This window comes from Rhopilema esculentum, chromosome 15 (assembly GCF_057945365.1).
Source record: "Rhopilema esculentum isolate cy_ngs chromosome 15, ASM5794536v1, whole genome shotgun sequence".
NCBI lineage: Eukaryota > Metazoa > Cnidaria > Scyphozoa > Rhizostomeae > Rhizostomatidae > Rhopilema > Rhopilema esculentum.
In genome coordinates, this window is record NC_142829.1 from 4,726,735 (window position 1) to 4,749,794 (window position 23,060).

The following is a 23,060-nucleotide window of genomic DNA, read 5'->3' on the forward strand; positions in this document are numbered from 1 at the left end:
AAAGTTTCATCAAAGTCAAAATGATATGAGACGAGGCTTAACAGCTATTGAACATAATATCAGATGAGGCTAAAAGCAGTTGAACAATGAAAAAAAGTAAAAAATTTATTGTAACTTCCAATGAAAAAATCTTTTTAGTAAAGCTTTTTAAAAATTAAAAAATTCACCGTAAATTACCATGGTTTGACGGTTTAAAAAGAAAAGTTATACATCTGCAAATTGTGTTTCTTGCTAAGCTCAAGCTTCTACTCACAGGGAACTAATGGTTTATAAATACATGATATCAGCAATATATTAGATAGACCTGTGAAGACCAGTTCCACATAATCTTTCATTAAGGGTTATCTTGATAGACCATGTTAAAAACAATCTAGCCCTTGGTCTGCAAAGACAGGAATGATTGCTGCATAGAATAGTGTTCACTTTTCAGGGGGTTTCTCCAAATGTATTCTAGGCTTCATTTCACGGTCCCACATTCTGTTGCGATTGACAAACCCTTGTTTACCTTTGTTAAATGAGTTAGGACCAGCTGAAGTGGGGGTTTCCCTATAAGAAAAACAAACAGGGACATTAGAACATCACCCAGATTCTTCTATTCTTGGCACCAAATTTATAATCTGTCTCTACGCAGAAAAATCTTGAAATTGACAAGGAAAGGGTTATAACAGCTTACACGGTCTAAAAACAACAAATATTTTCATGTGATATATTTTGGCAGCTTTGATTTAAAAATTTGACCATTTCAATTTTTAAATTAATATACTTGAACCTTGTTTTTTCCTAGACTACACACTTACTTCAACTCATAAGGACCAATAACTTGTTGAAAAAAATTATATTGTTTTTATAGCAAAGTTTATATTGAGGCCTCATATCACATCTGGTGACATGTTCTTCTCTGATTTAGTCAAATATAAATAAAATCTATTCATTTTTCATCTGATGAAAAATTGAAATTATTACAAGTACTGATCCACCTAAGATTCCCCAATAATTTGATAAAAATCGTTTCAATGAAATTAAGTATATTCCTGGGTATAAAATTAAGTATAAAATGTCATCAGAGGATTAATGGTATGAACTCTTGTACAAATCTTATAAATCAGAATATTGCAGTCATTAGAGATGATGGTTTAAGCTTGATCACCATTATTTTAAACAATATTTTCCTTTGCAGCAATATATTTTTATATTTTCAGGTGCTCATTGAATTGTTATCAATGATTGCTTAAGGCACTCCAGGCAAGGCCTGATTCCAGATCGACTCTGATTGAGTGCTTTTCCGGGCAAGGCCTGATTTCAGAGTTCAGCAGCTAGAAATTATAACACCTGAAAGGCCTGATTTCAGAGTTTGACAGCTAGAAATTATAACAGCTGAGATTGATACTGCTTACATTGAGTCCAGATTTTAACAAATTGTTTCAGAATAGATAGTTTTAAAAAGCAAGTTTATAAAAACTCACCTTCCAATATTCCTCATTCGCATCCTAGCTTCTTTTGGCATTTCTTCTTCCTCACTCTGAAAACAATTAAAGTTGAAAAGTAAAAAAAATGACAGAGTAGTCAGCTTGACATGATAACTGTCAATAGGATTTCAAGCGTTCACATTATATATAGTAGTCTATCAGTTTGCTGCAGTTATAAATGGATTCAAAGGATAGCTTAAAGGTATAAGCACCAATCAGATTAATTTTCTGGCATTTAGACTGTACAGAAACTTCACCAAATATTGGCCACAAATCAATATTTTCAGATTCAGCAAAAAGAACAATTGTTTACACAGCACAATACATAGCACAATGTTACAATATTGCATTATATTGAAAGCAAGAAATCTGTCAAGTAGTGCCACTATCAAACTTACATCAGAATCATCTCCAAAAGCCTTTGCAACTGATCCCTTCTTTTCTTGCACATTTGTCTCAGTTTTCTCTTTTTCTGGCTGAAGGAAAACAAAGTTGAAGACAATGCGGAAGTTCAGTAAAACAGAAAATGAAGAAAATGATAGCAAATTTAAAACTAAAATGCATTTGACACCACGGTGACACATAGATGCATATTTTGGAAAATTTCAAACATCCACAGGGTAAACAGACTTTAACAATTTCACCTTGCATATCTCTTTCAATAAGAAGTCTTTAAGTTTTAAATTATTTATTCATTTATATAATTATTGAGTATAATCAAAAGAATCTTGATTTTTTAAAGAAAGGTGGAAGTGAAGTTTCTAGAAAAGGGAACTACAGATAGAGAGAACAACACAAACATTTTGAATAGTGGCAAATATGGAGGTGAAGTGAATGTAAAGAGATATTGATAATGAAAGAAATGGAGGAAATAAAAAAGATGGAGGAAAATAATTTGGCAGAAAGATAACATGCTTCTAATACTTCTATATCACTTTTGTCTAAGACGATCAACTTGGACCTTACTGGATAGTATCTACTGAATAATGCAACTTGTGTTGTTACCTTGGAGGCAAATGCTAATGAGACACCAGAAGAAACTTTGCTTGATACTTTTACAGGCTTCTGTTCTACATCTGATTTCTTTTCAACCTCGTGTTTTCTCTTTTGGCCAATATTCAGTTTAATACTGGTGCTTTTCTTTTGAGGTCCTAAACATCAACAGTAACTGGAGAGAATTAAAATCAATAAGCTCAATTTGCTTTTGAACTATCCAATGAGAATCAACACTAAAATTTTCACAAAAACAGAATGATATGCTTTAAAATGAAAACTTTTAATAGCTTCCTGAGAAGCAATGCTAACTCAACAATGATAGTTTTGAACCAATCTGTTTGCTGTAAGAGGAGAAAATTAGCATAAATTATCATTAATTCAAATTTGCTCTAAAGATGCTAATTGCATTTGCAAAGAATACCAGCACATATCATTATATTTTGTATTTGTTTCTACCTAGCATCTGAAGATAGTTTTTAGGACACTGAGAAGCTTATGCTTATCAAGCAGTGTCCTGGTCCTTCCTCTCAATGTGACCACACCTCATGATTCATACGCCTGGAATTACAGAGAGCTGGCGACTCTCCTCACTCTGGGTGAAAGTTTGGTCATGCCAGGGACTCGAACCACAGACCAGGTCTATTAAAGTCAGTGCCTCTAACAACTGAGCCATCCTCGCATCTGAGCATATCATTATGTATTCAGATATTACTAGCTACACTTTGATATGTAAAACAGGGCTGTTTTGAGTTGCATTCAGAATTCAAACTTAATGCAATTACAAGGCATTTTCAATTCAATATTTTAAGTTTTTATAATTAGTCATTATTAAATATTTAGTTTCTGATGTTTTAATATCTTCTAATGTAGATGTGACTATGTATTCAAGTTTTGGAAAATGTGTTCAGACTGCTTCCAGAAACCTTACAGCTTTACCAGGGTGCATTCCACGTACTTAGGATCGTAGATCTTTGGCGTAAACAATTTAACTGCCATCGTAAAATGCCTGTCGTTGGTTTTCAAGAGTTGCAATGCAAATCCTGTCAACGGAATTGTTTAAAACGAAATGCGAAATCATCTAATATTCCTTTTTCTCATTTTGCTCTGTAAGTTCTGTAATTGTCAATTCATATTTTCATTTAGATCTTTAGTGTTTAACATTTTTGAAGACCAGACTTAAGCATTTGATGCTAGAAATTATAGTTGAAAAACCAATCATTGTTTCAAAATTATATTAGGCCTAGCCTAGCACGTCACGGCACGAAAAAAAAGAGGACAATTATTAGTAGAGTTGTTGAAATTTCAATTGCTCATGACCATCTAGATGATAATAATACCTTCCAATGCAGTTTTTGGCTTTTCAACTGCATCTTTTTCCTGACCTTTCTCTTTATTGGACTTGACTCTCTCTCCAGAGCTTTCCGCCATGTTTCACCAACATTTGGTTTGCTCCTCCCCAGTAACCGGACCTCCGTCAATGATAGTCAGACCACAAAACTGTGACGTCATGCCCAAGTAGACAAATCTGGTGTTGCAGAACACTTCTGTAGCCCAGAACATACCATCAATGACCTTACTGTAACACCATTACTGAAACTCAACGACAAACGAGAGAGTGTCCGAGCAATACCTCATTGGCCTGGCAAACACTCTCACACCGAACGGCATGAACAGAACCACTGACCGTTAACCTTAAAGCAACATTATCATTATTTCATATTATAGTACTTCATCCCCATTACGTTTTCATTCCACCACCACCACCACCACCCACCCTCTCTCATTCACCACCCTTCCCTCCTCTACCACTGCGCTGCATTCACACCATTCCACATCAGCCAAGCCGACACCACCATCGCCTCTTTTAAATGTGTAAATTTTTAGCCCGTTAACTTTTGCTCTGATGAAGCCCCGTATGCCCGTATACCGTGTATTTATTGTTGTTTATTCTCGGCGTATTGCGGTGCTTCATATTTGCTACATGGTCAAGTTAACCGTTAACCGTTTTTCCTTGGAAACAACTAACAATTTTGATTTCATTAATTAATGATTTGGGAAATGGACCGTGTTGAAGAGCCTTTGATGAAAAGCAAACTTGGTCATTTTCCGTAAACTGAGAACTGTTCTTTTCATCATTATCTCTCTTAAGATGATTATTTGTTGTTTGAATTATTAAACTTGTATCCTTTAGAAAATAATTGAATCCTTTATTTTTAAAAAGAAGACCAGGTAGACTTTATTTTTTAGACTTCTTTGTGTAAACTGACAATATACAATACTGTTACAACTTCTGCTACTAACTTCAAATGTTAGCACAAAATAAGCAACAAGCGAGATGAAAATTAGGAAAAAATTGAATTTTCAAGTGCTATGGAAATTTCAAACGATTCTAGCGATTCCTTTTAAAATCATTCTAGAAAATGACTGAGCTTGGCAAAATGATTAATGATTCGAATCATTCAGTTTCTTAAATGTTAAGCACTTTTTTTAAAGATTTTGTATTTCAGCATTTGTATCATGAATTGATAGGGATAATTGATTATAAAAAATAAATACTTTTCTCTTGTTATTTATTATATGAATTCCAATTTCGAATTATGTTAAATATTTTGCGTTAGATAGCGTTAAAAATTAGTCCATTCCAGTTCTGACTTGCTTTATTTGACGCTAATAAGTTTTTCTGTCCAGAGGGTGCTGGCCAATTCTATTTTGTCGTTATCTTCAGCAAGTGGTAGGTCTTTGACTGCAACGAACTCGTGACAGTGATCAAGAAGATACTTGATGGGCTTGGCGAAGTGCAAAGCTAACTTGACAGTGTTTGGCTGCAAAAAGAAGTGATCAAACATTATATTGAATCTATGATTTGGATCATATTTCCTTGACGTTATTGTTCCTGGTGCGACAAATTGTTCCTGGCTGTTCTCTTTCAGGTTGTTCCGTGACCAATCAAACAGACGCATTTTTAGATGCTGACTGTTCCGGGCTTCAGAAGGCTCGATTGCATCCTACCCACTTTTCGCGAAATAAAAGAGCTTGAATACACAATCTTTTGCTAAAATCCTGTAATTAGCTAGCCTGCGTCACAGATCATTTTCGTATGGTCTGTGACGCACACTAGTAACTAGCCCTTGCCCCCCCCCCACTTTTAAACGTACTTCAATGTTCGGACGTTATGATTTTGCACTTGGTATAAAAAGACACAACACCAAAATATTGTTCCTTTTACAAGCATCCATTCAAAGCATTGCTTCTTATGCATATAACGAATTCGATGAAATCAATGTACTTGTCACTTGCTTCAGTAACTTATTGAAAACCAAAGAGATAAAGAAAATCTTGAAATCGGATCACTCACCTCTGACAAGCCACTGATCATGTGAGTTTCTCTTGGATTATGCACAGAGAAGAGTAGCCTTATATGTGGACCTTGCAGAATATCTTCTTCCTTGTCATCATCATCATCTTCATCGACACCGTTTTCTTCCATCTCGTCGTCTTCAGTGTCACTTTTCTTCCCCTTTGACTTTCCTTTACTCTTCTTTTCTTTTGACTTAACATTTGTGTCTTTGCTTTTGGATCCTTTCCCTTTTGCTTTCTTTTCAGTCTTCTCCTTTAAGAATAAAGCTTGTTTAAAATGTTGAACTTGTGAATCCAATACGTTTTCTCTCTAAGTACATTTTCTCTCCAAGCATGTGCTTTAGCTATTACTGCAGTGGTATATGCGAGGTTTATTATTCTATTCTTTATTTGTGTCGCATCTTCAAAAACTTTTCGAACCCCAAATAATTTAACTTCTGACTTAAATTTAGGTATTTTGAACCTCCATGGGTGTTATAAGTATACCTTTATTTATCAGATATGAGTCCAAAGTTAACTTTATTTTGCGTTTAAATCATAAAGCAGCCTTTGGATTTGGAGATTATCAATAACATTTTTATCGAAGCTCCAATGAAGGTATTGCTAGACCAAAGACCTCACGGGTCATCATAAAAGCCTTTTGATATCGTTTTTTTATCTTAAGATTTCCCTAGATTTGCAGTAATAATTTTGAAATAAATTCTATCACACCAAGTTAGTTGAACATTCAGGAAAGTTGGTGAAATAAAACTTTTTTGACAAATGTCAAGATTAGACTCACAGACTCGAAAGGCATAAAAATTAAAAATAGTCCAGTTCACTTCATCTGAGTAAACACCCAATCTACCCAGCAAATCCCAATTCTACTATGTAGATCCCTGCTCTATCATGCGCATCCCCCCTCTACCATGTATTCTCCTGTATTCCTCTACCATGTATTAATCTTAACCCCCATTTGACCATATTTACGACATTCAGTGAATAAACCTCTTTGTCTTCAGCCTCGTTCTCCTCCTCATCCTCGTCCATATCATCATCATTTCCAACTATGTCCTCCTCGTCCGTTTCATCTGCAGCCTCGGCATCAAATTCGTCATCATCATCCTCTTCGTATACGACCAAACGTACATGATCTGGGTACATTAGCTTTATGCTACTTTTTTCTGTTGGCATCTCACTATTTTCTAAAATTTTACAGATGAAATAAGTTAAGGTTTGTCCGGCACGATCGTCATCTAATCTAATTCCGCCTTTTCTATAGATTTCAAATTTTTGAAGTAATTTATCAACCAAATAAGCTTTGGCACAATAGAATTTAAAAATTGCACTGAAGAGCAGAAACATATCATACTAATTTACTTCTCAAAGTATCGATTCTTCAAAGTATAACCGGCGGATAATTGCCAATCGCAGTCGTTAATCTCTCACCTAGTTCAGGAGTCCATGAGAGAAAACGAACTCTTTTTATCTACGCAAATCGGGATCATTATTTATCAACCTTCAAAAAGTCACAAACCTCAAAAAAAAGGGAAAACAATGCTAGAAAAAGGATAAGTGATGTTTTATTGAAAGAATCTTTTTAGTATACAAAAAAATTTATTCTAGGCCTTATATTTAATTTCATTCTATTTTTAACTCAAACAAAATTGAAAGCTAAAACATCAAAAAGAATTAATAAATTTATAAGAAGAAGCAAAAAAGCCTGAATTTCTAACCTTCTTCGGGGATTTTATCAAAGGGAGGAAGTCGGTTTGCCATAAAGTCCTCACTTCGTGAATCTGCGACAGTATTTGGATCAAAATGATCGACAACGCGACAAAGGAGATCTTTAAGTTTCATTTTGATCTTCTCAACCATCTCATCTGAAGGCTTTTTAGGAGATTTAGGTTTCTTTTTCTCTTTTGTCTCCTCATCTCCGTTTGCTTTGCCATTTACTTCTGCCTCATCTGAATTGTCTATGTAATCATCGAGGTACTGAAATGAATTTTTAACATTTGCAAGTGAGCAGCACCACTTTGTTTATAGTTTTTCTGTCAGATTAAGTTAGCTTAAAGCTCGAAGTATCTTAAAGCTAGATACTGCTATGGACAAATTTGTTAATATTATCTTCATATTCAGTTATTATTGTTTTCATGTCATAACGTTAGCTTTACCTATGACTTATGCTCTTCGCTTGGAGCCGCCGATATAGACTACTGGCAGCGAAAGGTAAACTAACTTACAATGGATAATTTTCAAACGACAATTAATGAATATACCTTAGCAGTACCAAGTTTCAGAAGGTAGTCCATTGGCAATCCTCTTCTAAGTTCTACGTCACTGGTTATTGCGGTTTCCACCGCAGTGGTTATTCCATCCAAGAGGAAATCTCCCCAAGAGCTAAAAGGCATCAATGTTATTAATGGACAAAAGCTGTCATTGCTAAGGATGTTCCAAGCATCGAACGAAGAATGTAGAAAAATTGTCACAGGCAGAAACAAACGAAAGACATCTTGCTTAAAACTCTAATTTGATAGAGCTCTGATGTATCTGAAATACTAAACATGATTTATTTCTGCCAAAAGACCAGAGATTGCTATGTCAAGGGCAACTTTTGAAAAACTGGACCTTCATCTTCCTCCAGATTCTTTTTCTTATACAATATGTTCAGCAGTATACCTCCTAAATAAGTTTTGAAATATTTATCTACTATCTACACTATTAATTAACTATTTGAATATCTTCTAAGAGACAGTCTCAATCTATAGTTCAGTAAGATGTAAAGTATAATCATGATTTATAGAATTCTTTTTCTTACTTGGTTTGGTAGGTTGAAAGCATCAAATGTGACGAGAAGCCATCAGACACAGCCTCCGCTTGGTGGATTGTTCCTCTTGGGAAATACAGAAAATCTCCTGCCTACGAATTGATGTAGTTTAAAAAAGATGCATCACACATAAATAATTAGCTAATTGGTGACAAACTTGATATGTTTATGCAATTTTCCAGCTCATTTTCGAATAAAATTTGATGGGAGTTATCCAAATCCGAAATGAAAAGTTATTAATAAAAAGAGTTCTAGTTATCAACAAAGTGCTAAGGACATATTTTCTTTGTGAAACAAATTTTTTCCCAAATAGCGCTGCGTGTCTAAAATCTTATGAACTGCGTTTGTAATCGACTGGCTTACATGCGTTTGTAATTGACTGGCTTACATGCAGTGAACACAGACCCAGAGAGAGAGAGAGAGAGAGAGAGAGAGAGAGAGAGAGAGAGAGAGAGAGAGAGAGAGAGAGAGAGAGAGAGAGAGAGAGAGAGAGAGAGAGAGAGAGAGAGAGAGAGAGAGAGAGAGAGTCGAGCATCTTCATCTTCTTTTGATTTGTTATTTTTTTTTATACAAAATGCATTCTTTTCGTTGCTTGCCACTAAACCTTGACAGGAGTTACTGGGATGCCTTTGAACGTAAAAAGAGCGTAAAAATAGCAAAATGCGTTCGTTATAAGCAGCTGAATTTCAAATAGATCGCAATTTCCATTCAAAACGAACGAGTTGTTAAACGTACCAAGATATACCGTTAGGTCTACAAAATGTCTTTAGGATTTACTCTTGTTGCATTTAATTAGATTATATCTAATAATTGACAGTTTCACCTCAAGCTCTAGTTCATGAGTAGCCTCTCCAAGGTCACTTGGTGAAAAATCAGAGTCGAATTCTCTCGCCAGCTCTTGCTGTGGTTTATATAACATCCACTTCTCCTTTCCTTCTAGTTGAAACACAAATGCCTGAAAAAGCAATTTTATAAAAACGTTGCACCATCTATCCATGAATGATTAGTTCACGATTGCACTATAAAAGTGCATATTTGCAGCAATCCAGTTAAATATTTTTTACGCAAAATTTTGCATTAAATATTGGGTCTCAAAACTTCTTTGTAAGTTTCTTTCCTTGTTACTAAGAGATATAACAAAATTTACATATAGAGAAACTAGAAAAAATATTCCTTGTAAACGAATGTATTAAACATTTTTAGGTGAATGTACCATTTTTGAGTATCACGTGATACCTGGGGTGAGACAGCTCTTTTCCTTTATTTAGAGTTTATTTGGTCCAGTCTTGGACCAAATGAAAGAAATATTGGAAATAAAGCTACGTTTTTTGGGATGTTCGTTATTGGGAGATGTCTACTATTGAAAGATTCTGTTGCTAGAAGATGCCATTTTATCAGTACCGTAGAAAGGATAGGATAATTGAGGGGCATTGTGTTTGTGAGATCAGTAAGAAGAGAAGGAAAGTTTATTGTTGTTTATTGGAAAAATGACTACAATGCTTTTTGGATGAGCCCGAGCTCCCCTAACAGGAATAGGAGCTACGCGCCTCTCCTTTATTATATATAGACGTGTCAACTACTCTCAGAGGTCCTTTGGGAAGGTTTCTCTGCACCATCCATATTGTCATTTATCTTATCATTACTTGTGTTTACAAAGCTTTATAAGTTACCTTATCAATAAAGAGAGTAATTCTGTACTGGCAAGCAACGACAGAAAACACATTAAGTAGCATAATTACCTCGCAATCGTCCTGCTGAGGGGAGAATACTTGGGAAGAAGGGGGTGTAACATAGAAACTAGCACCAACATTGCTTCCAAAATGTTTTTCCATCAATTCAATAATTTTCCAGAGCGGATCCTGAAAATAAGCAAACTCACAATAACTCCTATTCAGTAATTGCTACATTAAACCAATTTTTCAAATTTCCTTATGCTACATTAAATTTCTGGAAAATTGTGTTTGCAATCTCTTCGTTTTGAAATCTAAAGAGACCTAATATTGGTTAATCAACTATGTTAGGGCTATATTATGTTATATTAGCTTGTCCACCATTGTTACTTTGACGCTGATAAAAAATACCTAAAATATTCTTAGTAGAAGAAAAATTCATATTCTGGAATTTGTTTGTGTTAACTTACTGAAAATCTCTGTGGTTGTAGCAGCTGAAAATTAGCACTCTTCTTGTCCAATAATTTTTTCACTTCGGCTGCATTTACTATATCTTCATCGTTAACGCTTTCCTTCCTTCCTTCGACAAATTTAGTAGCATTCAAATCAAGGTCATAGCTCAATTTATTCGATTCGATTACTTTGGTAAACTTTTCTTTGTCAAAAATGTTTCCATAAAAATCGTGGTCTCCTCTTTTGATATGCAAAGGCTTCTTTTCCCAATGTTCTTCATTGAAGGTTAAAAGGGTATTGGGTGCCAGCATTGATGTCATAAGAGCAGCATGTGTAGAAAGGTCCAACTTGGTCTTCAAATCTTCGAGCGAGGTTTTCTTGCTGCTCGTGGACTGGAATAAATTGAAAAAAGGTTTTTTGAGATCATAGCAAAATCTTTAGGGAAATGAGGTAAAATACTTACCAATAAGAGGCCCCGATACACGGGCTCTCCCTTCACACAGGGGCTGGACTAGCTCGTAAAAGACAGAAATCGGATTATTGTTGAGGCAGACTGACGCTCCATACATGTTCAGAGAAAAGATCACGCCTTTTCTAAGTGAAAATTCCAAGACAAACAGAAACAAAATAACATGCCTGGAAAGAAATGTTTCCGGAGAAGTCATTTTGAGCTACTTGAGAAAAATAAGATTTAGACCATAAAGATGCTCTTTATTGGAGGGTCGATATAAATGTTAGAATTCTTTATTTTGCCTTGTTTCATCCAATGCCAAAACCGCATTTTAAAAAGTACTGTATCAAAATATTATCTAACATATGTATATTCGTGTGCAAATAGCTATGGCGATCACTGCACGCCTGCAAAACAGGGGGTTTAAATTCTAATGTCTCCATCTACAAGCCTGTGCATGACAATATCTGCTTCAAGAAAATTTTGCATCTCTGCTGCATTTTTGCATCATTTTGCATCATGTTAACCCTCTAATTTGCTAAGATCGAACTGAACAACTCCATGATTTTCAGATACTTGTATCCTCGATAAAATACCTTTTAATGAAAATTATAGGTCTATCTTCAAGTTAAACTGAAGTCTTGGCTTAGTTTGTGTAAAAAATGCAATTTGAAATTGGAAAGTTCTTACCATGAAATGAAAGAAACTCGACTACACGTGGCATGTTCAGCCTTGACTAATGGACAGGCGTTGGATAGGCACGTCCTCGATTACATTGGCAGAATTCTGCCCTATATTTACTTGTCTAAACCAGTTAGAACCAAAATACATATGAGATGAACAGAATCGTTAATCTATCCATGGTCTGTTTGCCATAGTTTCTGACTGCAAAATTCAAAGGAATCCATGCTTTGTCTTTGCCAAGCAATTCTTAAGCAATTTTGGAAACTTATTACTCCTCCATTAAATAATTACTTTGATGCATGTTACTACTCAACCTACCTTCTTGGTACCATCACTATCAATCCTTTTTTCCCGCTTTCGCCTCTTCATTCCTTTCGTATCAGTTTGTTCGCCCGAAGACCCTTTCCTTTTCATCGTGGTGACCTTTCCAAAAAATAACACAAAAGCTACTAACAGCCGCGATGGAAGGTGACTGAAGAAGTATATGTTTAACATGTGACCTGCTTTATAAGCGTGCGTATCTCAGCTCAATATGTTCTTATTGGCTACCTCTTTCCTTTGGGAATATGATGGAAACAAACGGACACTCATGCATTCATATTCGAGCCCAATGAATTGCAGTTGACCCCGAAATGATTGCGCACAACAGTTTGGATTGAAAGTTTCGAGTACCAAAGGGAACGAAGAAGAAAAGAGACAAATGCCCTGGGAATTTCAGCTGGGAACATGCTTGTTTATTTGGCATCAGGTAATTTCAATGAAGGGAACAATCCATGCAGTTCATATCATTATTCATATTTAATTCAAAGATCTTCTACCATATAGATGCTATAATGATAAAATGAAAGAAATACGACAAATCTAGCAAGGATCTTCCCGCTAACAACCATAACTGATGAAAATATCTATTTCACAAAATTTATGTTTCATACTTTGCAAGAAATAGAATAAAAAATTATTTGTTTCCTTTTTGAATCATCCAAAGTTCAAAACATTTCTTTTTTACAGAATATAAACTTGTTGAAACGAAGAACCAGCCACCGCAGAATTTACTGGCTCCAAGTTGTAAATCAATGCTTTGTTTTCTTCATCGACTGAAGCAAACTTGTGACAACATTTCGTAGCTTCGTTTCGAAACAAGTTGGCAATGTACTGGCTTGCTGATAAGGATGGTTGTGAGTGATTGATGTGAAGGCGTTCCTGCCATTCAAACAACGGTTTCTCTGGGTGCCACTGTAGACCATAAATTGGGTAGCCGTGGGCTAAATATTGAAAATAAAGCGATTTAAAGTTAGAAATAAAACGTTAGGCTGACTCAAATAAAAGACTCGAGGAGGTTTGCTATGGGGTATTAAACAGGAAGCTTTATTTAAATTTCAAAATTTGGCACGTTTTTAAAATTTCAGCATTTTTAAAATAATCTAATAATTCTGATACCAATTCATAGTTGATTGTTTCTATTTTGCCTGGCTAATTCGCACAATTGATTAGGTTACCATCAGATACAATTGATATAATTGTCGTTTGCCAAAATATGGAATTTTCTAGTTCCATATAAGGTGATTTTCAGCTGTCACTATGACTTGAGTAATGCAAGTTAAAAAAGAAATGTTTGGGTTGCCACATTGAATTTTATATGAAATACAAATGGTAGCGTGCAGATCTAACCAGTCTTTTTTGCTTGCACAATGAAGGCATTGTGCGTTTAGTCTAGACTATAGTGAAGAAAGAAGTCAAAGTGCTAACAAATACTAACAATCCTTCTAAAACGTGGTAGGGTTCGAATAAATTCACTTGAGCCCGCCATTTTCTGGGGTATTGTTGGACCAGAGATACTGTTGTGAGTAGGTGAGACCATTGTACAGAGGTTTATTCAACAAAGCTTTGACCGTAGAGAAGGAACCATCGGATTGCAATGCATGTCTGTACTTTAGAGGTATCCTTATAAGGAGGTGTCAATTATTGTAGGCTTCTCAAACAAAGCTTTGGCCGTCGAGATCATGCATTTGGACGGCATTTGAAGATTGCCGCTATAAGGATTTGTCATTCAATAACGGTTTCACAAATTTGATATCGAATGCCAATATGTGTCATACCTTCAAATGCTGCTCCGAATGGAATTCCTCTTTTATCTTCGCTAAGTGCAAGCATATTGAAAAAGCTCTTGATTTTGTCATTCGAGTCGTATGTTTTGGTGTATAGACCCCAGTTGTGGCTGTTGTACGTGATGGCTTGGTTCGTCATCTGCTCTTGTAGAGAATATGGAAGGTCTTGGAACATGACGCTCTTCTTTGCATGCTCAGTAAACTGTACCTAATAAATGAGAATAAAAAGTTCAGCAATACACCAAGGCTACATTCTTGATGCAAAGAGATTTTAAGACTGGCATTGGAAGTTTTTCAGAAACCCTGTTCACCGTTCATTGATTAATAGACAGTGTTATGTTCGATTGCTTAAGCTGCATAAATTATAATTATGTATTACTCGTTACCAGCTCTCCAGTTTATTGATGTTGAAATGTAGTTAGAGATGGAGGGCGGATAATGTTATGTTCTGTTAATAAATAAAGATATAGCAAACGATGTTGTGTTTTAATGTTTCCAACCTGAACAACAATATAAAAGACAGCAACAACACTCAGGTATCAGGCATCTGATATGCAAATAGGGAGATAGAGGCGGAAATTTCTTCAAATTATTTGGTAAACAAGTAGGGGCGCTGGAAGCACGGGGGCAGCCGGGGCAGTATAAGAAATGCACATGTTAACCAGTTGTAAAAGGTCTCGACAAAGTGAGCGCTGTTTAGAGAAAGCGAACAGCACCAAATTGCCTTGCAGACTTTGTGTCAAATTACGGTGAACTGAATGGTTTTCCCACGAAATTCTATGGAGTGGTCGATGCGATAAACCAAGTAATCAAGAACTGTTTTGACCAGGAAGATGTTAGAAATTTTATCAACATAGAGAGTGGATTATCAACATCAAGGGCAATCAGCCTGTATATCCGACCACCTCAAACTGCCAACTTTGACAGAAGAACGTAAAGAGCTACCCACATACATTAAAATTTATAATAAAGAAGTTGCTAAACCAATAAGAAAGAAAACAAAGGTAGAAACTATTTGTTTGATTGTGACTTAGAGGAGTGCCATAAAGAATGCCTGCTATAACTACACAAGCTATTGCAAATGTATTATCCTTTTGCACTTTTATCTGCAACTACAGGTCATGCCTTTAGCACAATGTAGCGTATTAAGTCATGGTTGAGGTCAAACTTGACAGGCAACAGCCTAAACAACTCGATGTTTACACAACGACCGTATGGATATTGTACAGAAATTTGTACAGAAAAGGCTGCAATTGGATTCTTTGCAAGATCCGAATGACGACAAGAAAATTTTCGAAAATTGTAGATACCACAGTACTACTTTATGTCATTTTTCTGTTCTGATTAAATATAAATTCTATTATATTAATTTCATATTCTATTGGATGGTAGAAGAAAATAGAAGAAGAGGCAGACCAGAGAAGGAATGGATAGATAACATAAAAGAGTGGACAATGATGGATATTGGTGAAATTATGAAGAAAGCCAGAGACAAAAAGCAATGGAGGCTGATTATGAGGAAAGCATCTATATGTCCCTACGGTCGTGAGACTAAGGGTTGATGATGATGATTCTATTATAATGTTAATATTAGTCATTGATAATGTGCCCTTTTTGAGTTGCTGCCCCACCGTCTCAAAATGCTTGCGGCGCCCCTGTAAACAAGTTGTTCTAGCTATATTCACCGTAAATACATTTCACGTTTTAAAAGTGATTCACAAAATACCAGGAAAATCCCTTCGATGTTAGGTGCAACAGAAAATGCATTCTACAAGACATGAAGTTACTAATTCCTATATCGTATCAAAATATAGCCCAAAATTGTTTTAAAGATATTTAAAAGAATCTAGAAAATCAATAAAATGCTTACTTTTAGGTCAATATGACTGGAGTATGTCCGTTGCAACAGGTTTACACCGGACACAATTTTGAGCAACATTTGAAGACCCCAGCACAGGCCAAGCAATGGGAAATAATCATCTTTGTCGTTAGCTGCTTTTGCATATTCAAAGATCTTAGTAGCCACTTTTGAATAGTTTGACGTTTCTAAGCTGAGATCCCCACCAGGAAATATCACACCATTGAGAGAATCCAACAATGCGGTGAGCTCCGAGTCTGAGACCGTATCCTTTATTGGAACAACTCTCGCCCCTTTTCAAAGAGAAAACAAGATGATTTTCGCATTGATAATACAACATCACGTGCTGTTTATTGAAGACCCATAGTCAAAGAACTAAGACTACATACACATTAGACGCCAAAAATAACTTCTGAAGAAATATTTTCGAACAATAAAATTTCAGACAGTTTTTCAGAAATTTCGGACAAAAGCAAACTTTGTTCCACCTTGCAAATTTTTAACATCATGTTGCACCTTATTAAGCTCACTAAAGCCTATGCTTTTCTTGATTTAACATAAACAGTCACATGTGTTGGAAGGGGTCTTTATTAGAAATTCCCGTTCTCTTAATGGGGATTATGCCCACCATTTCGAAAGAATTCACAATCATTCCAGGATTGCCGCCAAAATCACTGAGGGGCAAAACACTACAAGAAAGTCTCGTACACTTTTGGTGAAAATCCATTTGTTTTATCTAAAAAATCCTGGAAATCCTTTTGTTTTGGTCGAAATCTCGTACGCGAAATGCAAGAGTGAATTTCCCATCAAAAATCACTATAGCAGATGAAATGTGAGTGTATCTTGCCCATTTTCCAACATTAGTTAAAGGAAATTACAAAGTGAACAAAATTGAGCCGTATGAAGAAAACAAACAAAGCATAGGTATCGATGCTGAATTGGTTGAAAGTATGAAAGAGTTGTTTGACTGCTGAATGAATTTAGTTGACAAGATAGGATAGTGTTTCACTTAGTAGCTAGCTCTTAAAACACGTTCCATTTAAATGCTTAATGTTTGCGAGCAAGATATTCCATTTTCAAATGGTTAAAAACTTAGCTATGATTTTTCTAAAGTGCAAAAAATTTCGGCCGGTAAAATTTCGGACAGTAAAAATTTCGGAAGCTGAAAATTTCTGACGCTCGAACTGTCCAAAAAAATTAGCGTCAAACATTTTTGGCATTTAACAAAATCTTTTACATATGTTGGATAAAAAAGGAAAGCATGTATTAATTATAAATTTGGAGAGTTCAAAGTATTTTGATTTGAACAAGTCTGGAGTGGAAGCAGAGATCTCGAGACGTAACGTCGAAAGATCCTCCATGTCAATATCTTTTGCAATGACAGAATAAATCAGCCCATCACACTTTCAGAGGCGGGCTATCTATGAGATAAAAACATTTATAGCCTGTCTTGTATGGAACTTGCCTGTCAAATCATTTTGTGACACTAAAAACGGAAAAACTGAGTAACATACAGAACAATGATATAAACTTGAACTGAAAAATGAAAAAGGTGTTTGAATATAACTATCTTGTTTGGGCATGTCTGCTAACTGATTGCTAAGTTTAAAGAGTTTCCTTCCGCATTTGATTCTGCTTTATATCAAGTAGTTCCTTGAAATAACATCGGACATGCAAGTGACGTAAGTTGCAATACATTTGCTATGCTACAATCTTTACTCAGAGATACTAAGAAAATCAAGACTGGCAAAATGTAAGCAACCAAACAATTTATAGATTGGATATTTGTGTGAAGACCGTACACCAAGAAATGTTATCAAAACTTTTGCTATCAAACTACTTCTACAAACAATTGGACATTTTGTAAAATGACAAGGCGTAACAACGATATGATACTCTTTTATAAAACTATACAAATCAAGGTTTCAGTCCTCAAAGTTTATCCGACCCCAGCCATGCATGTTAATAAAGACAATGATAATTTTGATCAATATGGCAAAGACGAAAATTCTTTCTCATTTTTTTCAGGAACCTATGGAGCAGCACCCACCATGGTAAAGATGGCGATAAAGTTTGATAGCAAAAAAAGAAGCACAAGATAAACACAATTAACGATATTTATTGCAAAAAAGATAAAAAATTTAGAAATTACCTGACGACTCTACAAATTTGACGTAAGATGCAGCAATGTAAGACTTTCCCTTGGCCCAAGGATAATACTTCACGATTGTGCTACTGTCTGGAAGTGCCTGCGAAACAATGCCTATGATTGGCTCATTGTTACTGCATGCTTCCTTTATGGCAGCTTCGACAGGCCACATGAAGGCCAGGAACGCAACACTTGAAACACTGAAGACCAACATCAGAACCTTGATGGGATTTATTGCGATGATCGGTGCACTGAAAAAGCCAAAATACGTTTTTACTATATCAAACAAACTACAAGATTTAACAAACGTCAAATTTTGATTGACTGAGGAAGGAAAGGCCGCAGCGGGAGTTCTCGCAAAATGTAGCAAAGAAAAAAAGGAAGGGGAGATTTTGGAACTTTGACCACCTGTTCTTTAAAAACGTCACACTTCATCAGATAATCTTTCTTAGTAGATTTCACATCGTAATCATTTAATTATGCGCCTTTCTCAGAAGAGAGTCGCACTCTACTAGACGAGACGAATTTTTTCGCGCGAAGCGAATTTTTCGTCGCGAATGCGCGAAAAATTCCTACTCCTACTTTTTTAAAACCATTCCTACTTTTTCGCTGCGAAATTTCTCACCTTGTAAAATAAACCAATCAGAACATAATTTGAAGACATCTGACTTCTGTTTTGGTTTCAGATGGCCTACGTCTTTCCGCATTCTTTTTCTCTAACATTCTCGCCTTTAAAACGTCAATGAAAAAGGTTGGTAATTATTAATTTCCTGTTCTTCGTACACAATCCATGTAAATGGATTCACATCAGATTATTATCCAAACATTTGAATTTCAAATTGACGAAAACTGGCTTGAAAGTTTCATCGTCCTACCAATATGTCAGAAATAAAAAAAAATAGGCAAGAATTTCTTCAAATTGCTGCATTGTTGGCTGCTTATTGGCCTGCTCAACAGAAACAGTTTTAAGCAGATGCACTAACCGGATCTCGCATGCTCTTGCAAGCTTCGATAGCGACCTTTGAAAGTATTTGAAGAAGTTATCCTGGTCTTATAAATGTTAACGTAAGCCTCTCTTACCGAAAGATGGAATTCCCCCTTCTGAAGACGTCCGAAATAAATTTTTCTAATCCAGTATCGTTTTTTGCTGTTTTGCTCGCTTTTTCGATATTTTTAAAATTTTAAACTTGCTGATAAGAGCACTCTTCGGACAGTCGCTATATTCTTTTGTAATATTCGCAGCGAATTTGCATAAAAATTTCTGCTAGTGTAAATTGAACTTCGAATTCAAGAGAAAAATTTGCAGCTAAAAAATTCGTGGCGAAAAATTCGCTTCGCGCGAAAAATTCGTCAATCAGGCTTTAGAAAAGTCTGTGCCCTAGCGTTGATTGCATATTAACAGTCCATGGAATCATATGATACAAACGTAAGACCATAGGTGTGGAGGTTTATGTTTACCAGCAACCCCTCCTTTTGACTTCAGTTGTCCTATTTACCTGTTAATATTTGGAAAATTGTCCAAAATTCGTGGAATCTGAAGGGCTTTTTTTATAATGAATAAGCTCAGATTTGTGACAACCCCGGGAATTTCACCAGTTGAGCCCACTGCTGGGTTTCAACTATCCCAGAATCCTAGCATTCAAAATCTAATGTACGCACTGAAAACAAAACCAAAACTTTTATGCCATGTCCATTTTAATGTCAGAGAGCGCCCTTTTACAAACAAGGAACGCTTATCTTAGCAAAAGATAACTCCAACGCCACAACTTACTTTTGCTTACATAAAGGCAGTTTCAAAATCATAGAATCACATCACAAAGAGTAGCCTGCCAAAACATTTCTTCTACCCTAACCGTTCTCATCAAATTTAAACGATGTACAAAATCAATACTGCACAGAAAGATGGAAGCTAGGCCTTCCATTCTACAACCCCCCCCCCCCCAGCACCGCCATTGCACACTCTTGGGCACATAACTTATGCCCCAATTTTTAGCATTTGGAAAATTCTCCTACACCTTCTTGTTGAAATCCCCGTATTTTCCTCTCTTTTAGTTCGGTTCCCAAGAATATTTAAAACGTTTTTAAAAACTCTAAACCTGGCACTGCGGGCAGGAGGGTTTGGGGACGACAGGATAATTATTTCTGCCAAAAAGTAAAGAATTAAGAAATTAACTCAAGTCAAGCGTCATTTTATTGGGTTTTAGCCCCCTCTATGTTTCTCAACCATGGTCTTCTTGCCTTATTATGCAATGTTATTGATTCAGGGCCAGCGTATTGAGCTTCAAGATAGAGGGGCCAAAGAATAGAAATGTTGGTTTTCTATTTTATCAAAGCATCCAGCTTAAGCGCGCGGGGTCGTAGTTTTTAATCCTCCTTTGATACGATCCCTGGTTGATAAAATTTTATTCGTGTTTTATTCTGAGAAGTTGTGCCTGTGAATTTTCTGCTATTCGTTATAAACTTCAATGATTTTTTCAAGGAGAGTGAAACAGACCTACCAAGTCACACGCACTTTGCATGAGACACGCATTTCGGTCCTTTCTCACGCTCACACGCATCAAAGCAGAGTTCTCACGCATTTTGCAACAAACTTCTTTGTTCATTTAAAATTTTTGATTTTTGATTCCAAATCCTAGCAAAATCTCTCTTTCCTAACACGGCATGTTAACACGATAACAGCTACTAGATAATTAGGTTACTAGATAACAGCCAATCCGTACAGGTGATGTTACATTTATTGGCAAGCCTACACAAATAGCAGGTTAGCTTTTTCGCAACTATGACATATTGTGAATAGATTGGAAATGTAAAAGAGGAGCATAATAGCCCTTAAGTTAGAGTTTCAATTTAGCAATAGGAGCGGTAAGAGTGGAGTAACTTTTTCTCGAGAATGATATTTAGGGTTGCAGTTACACTACGATGCTCCTCCGCTTGCTTGTACGCCTGCATTCCTTCCTCTGCAGTCATGGTCCACAGTTATGTGCACTTTTGCAATCATTTGCGCAGCCCACGTGCACCAGAATAAATTATTTCATGGTTATGTACTGCTATAAATTTTTTTCTCAATAAAAACGGAATAGAATGGCGAAAAACAAAGCCCTTTCAATCCCCCCACCCTCTTCTGTGCGGTCTCTGCTCGAAAAGCCCTTTCCGAAGAACAAGAGGCGGTGGTAAAATAAAAGTTTTTAGGTCTACGCCCCTGGACCCTACTTTTGGTTTTGTGGCAGTCAGGATTCGTTCTTGACCATTTTCCCTTCCTTTTAAAAAATCTCACTCATTTTCAAAACTGAAACTTGATAGGTCTGGTGAAACGAAAAATGATATGGGGTCTACAACATAATAATCATTTAATTTGGCTAATCTTACTACACTTCGTGTAACTAACTAGGAATGATTCCACAGCCCACCTATCTAAAGCTTACTACAACAAGACAGATCTGTTAAAAAGCAAAAGTGAAGTTTGTTTATCACTAGGATGGCGCACAGTCCCATATGTTCCAACCCTCCCGATATGACCGGGAGACTCCCGATTTCAAAGGTCATCTCCCGACCTCCCGACAATTAAAAAATCCTCCCGATTTTTGAAAAAAACTTATAATAAAAATAAAAAGCTGGTGTAAACATATTAAAAAAGCTGGTTTTTCTATTAACATATTACAAACAGAGAAATTAAAGAATCCTGAGCCATTTTGAGGTCTCAGAAATGACAAAATGTCAGGAGCTTCCAGGGGCTTCGCCCCCTGGACCCGCTGAGGGGGCTCAGAGCGCTCCCCAGACCCCAGCTCTAATTTTTCGCTCGCTCCATTCGCGATGTCTCCCATTTTTCTTTCTCTACAGGTTGGAAGGTATGCAGTCCCCCCAGCCATTAGGACGCGTGGAGCCGCTACTGGATAGTATCCTAACACTACAGTAAAAAATTGTTCCGAAACGGAAAGCACCAAACTCCTCTAATTATCGAAAACATTTATACGAGCATTGAATTTAATACGATCATAAAAATTTTCAAAAGTCTTCAAGAAAGTTTTCATGTAGTATACGATATGCGTACTGCTTAGATAAAAGAGCCTCTTGATCTTCCTGTCATCAATCTTGTAGACACAAAAGAACTTTAACGGCAAATAGTTGATTGGGGGGGGGGGGGGGGTGATTTGATGATCTTGCGAGGGCATCATGCATTTCGAAAGTGTTCTAGTTGAAACTCCAAATTTTGCTAATGGTCAGTTTGATTTTTGACATAACCATCCTGTTAAAAAAACTCTGAAAACAGCCCCCATCCCCATCGTAAAGCTGCAACTCTTCAAATTTTCAATTGGAATATACAGTATAGGAAAATCTTAATTAGAATTTCGTTAACAGGTTGTGCTCACCGGCTAGTTATAGTTTGAAACAGCAAAAAGCATCCGTCTTCAATCGCCAGGCAATGCAGCACTTCCCCGTCTGCGTCTTCTTGTGAAATTTGATTGCTGGTTTGTTGGTCTCGCTTTATTTCGTGTCACAACCTTCTTGACGTAAGCCATTGTTTCTCAAAACCCTGTCAGCATGTTTCAGACGGCTTTCATCCTTGCTGCTTAAACAGCTGAGAGGGCGCATTGCAGGGTACAACATCCGCAAGAGACAGTTTTGTACAGATTATTTTCAAAGTCAACAAAAGTGAGATATCAGATCTTTTTTGTTTCAACCTATTTTTGGAATGTTCATGTTTGTATTGTACAAATGCCTATGCTTACGGGCGGGATTCTATGGCTGGGTGTTACTTGTTCCCACTTTTCCGGTAAACTTCTTAAAAACGTTTTTTCTATTGACTATGGGTGGAAAGGAACTTCTTAAAAAAAGAAAATATTGTAATGCGATTTCAGGGTGTAACAGGACCAATCATACTGTAAACTGTAATCACGTGATATGTCAATTATAATTAATAGAAGTATATAAATCGAGAGATTGGAAATAAGAGGAGATTGGATTTTGATTTGAATACAGAAGAAAGTGGTGTTCTCTTTTCTCAACACTCTACTGTTACGAGTTATCACAAGGGGGAGGTGTAACAGGATATTTCTTATATTGTATA

At 36.2% G+C, this 23,060-nt stretch overlaps 3 protein-coding genes across 3 annotated transcripts; all 3 read right to left on the reverse strand.

The window, feature by feature from the left end:
• Nucleotides 1-4: 4 nt before the first annotated feature.
• LOC135685260 (PEST proteolytic signal-containing nuclear protein) lies at nucleotides 5-3,941 on the reverse strand. Its single transcript, XM_065201131.2, has 5 exons — nucleotides 3,800-3,941; nucleotides 2,472-2,617; nucleotides 1,865-1,942; nucleotides 1,464-1,519; nucleotides 5-546 (listed from the first exon to the last, which is right to left on the reverse strand). The coding sequence occupies exons 1-5, from the start codon at nucleotides 3,888-3,890 to the stop codon at nucleotides 420-422; spliced, it is 498 nt and encodes a 165-aa protein (XP_065057203.2). The 5' UTR covers nucleotides 3,891-3,941; the 3' UTR covers nucleotides 5-419.
• Nucleotides 3,942-4,684: 743 nt separating this feature from the next.
• On the reverse strand, nucleotides 4,685-12,886 carry LOC135685258 (ribosomal oxygenase 2). The gene is made up of 10 exons (XM_065201129.2): nucleotides 12,202-12,886; nucleotides 10,766-11,140; nucleotides 10,365-10,484; nucleotides 9,449-9,580; nucleotides 8,617-8,717; nucleotides 8,078-8,198; nucleotides 7,535-7,793; nucleotides 6,807-7,003; nucleotides 5,818-6,072; nucleotides 4,685-5,284 (listed from the first exon to the last, which is right to left on the reverse strand). Exons 1-10 carry the CDS (start codon nucleotides 12,376-12,378, stop codon nucleotides 5,120-5,122), a joined length of 1,902 nt encoding a protein of 633 aa, XP_065057201.2. The 5' UTR covers nucleotides 12,379-12,886; the 3' UTR covers nucleotides 4,685-5,119.
• Nucleotides 12,886-20,962, reverse strand: LOC148958446 (gamma-glutamyl hydrolase-like). Its single transcript, XM_089112838.1, has 5 exons — nucleotides 20,874-20,962; nucleotides 17,999-18,246; nucleotides 15,859-16,139; nucleotides 13,980-14,196; nucleotides 12,886-13,145 (listed from the first exon to the last, which is right to left on the reverse strand). The coding sequence occupies exons 1-5, from the start codon at nucleotides 20,960-20,962 to the stop codon at nucleotides 12,886-12,888; spliced, it is 1,095 nt and encodes a 364-aa protein (XP_088968964.1).
• Between the last annotated feature and the right edge of the window lie 2,098 nt (nucleotides 20,963-23,060).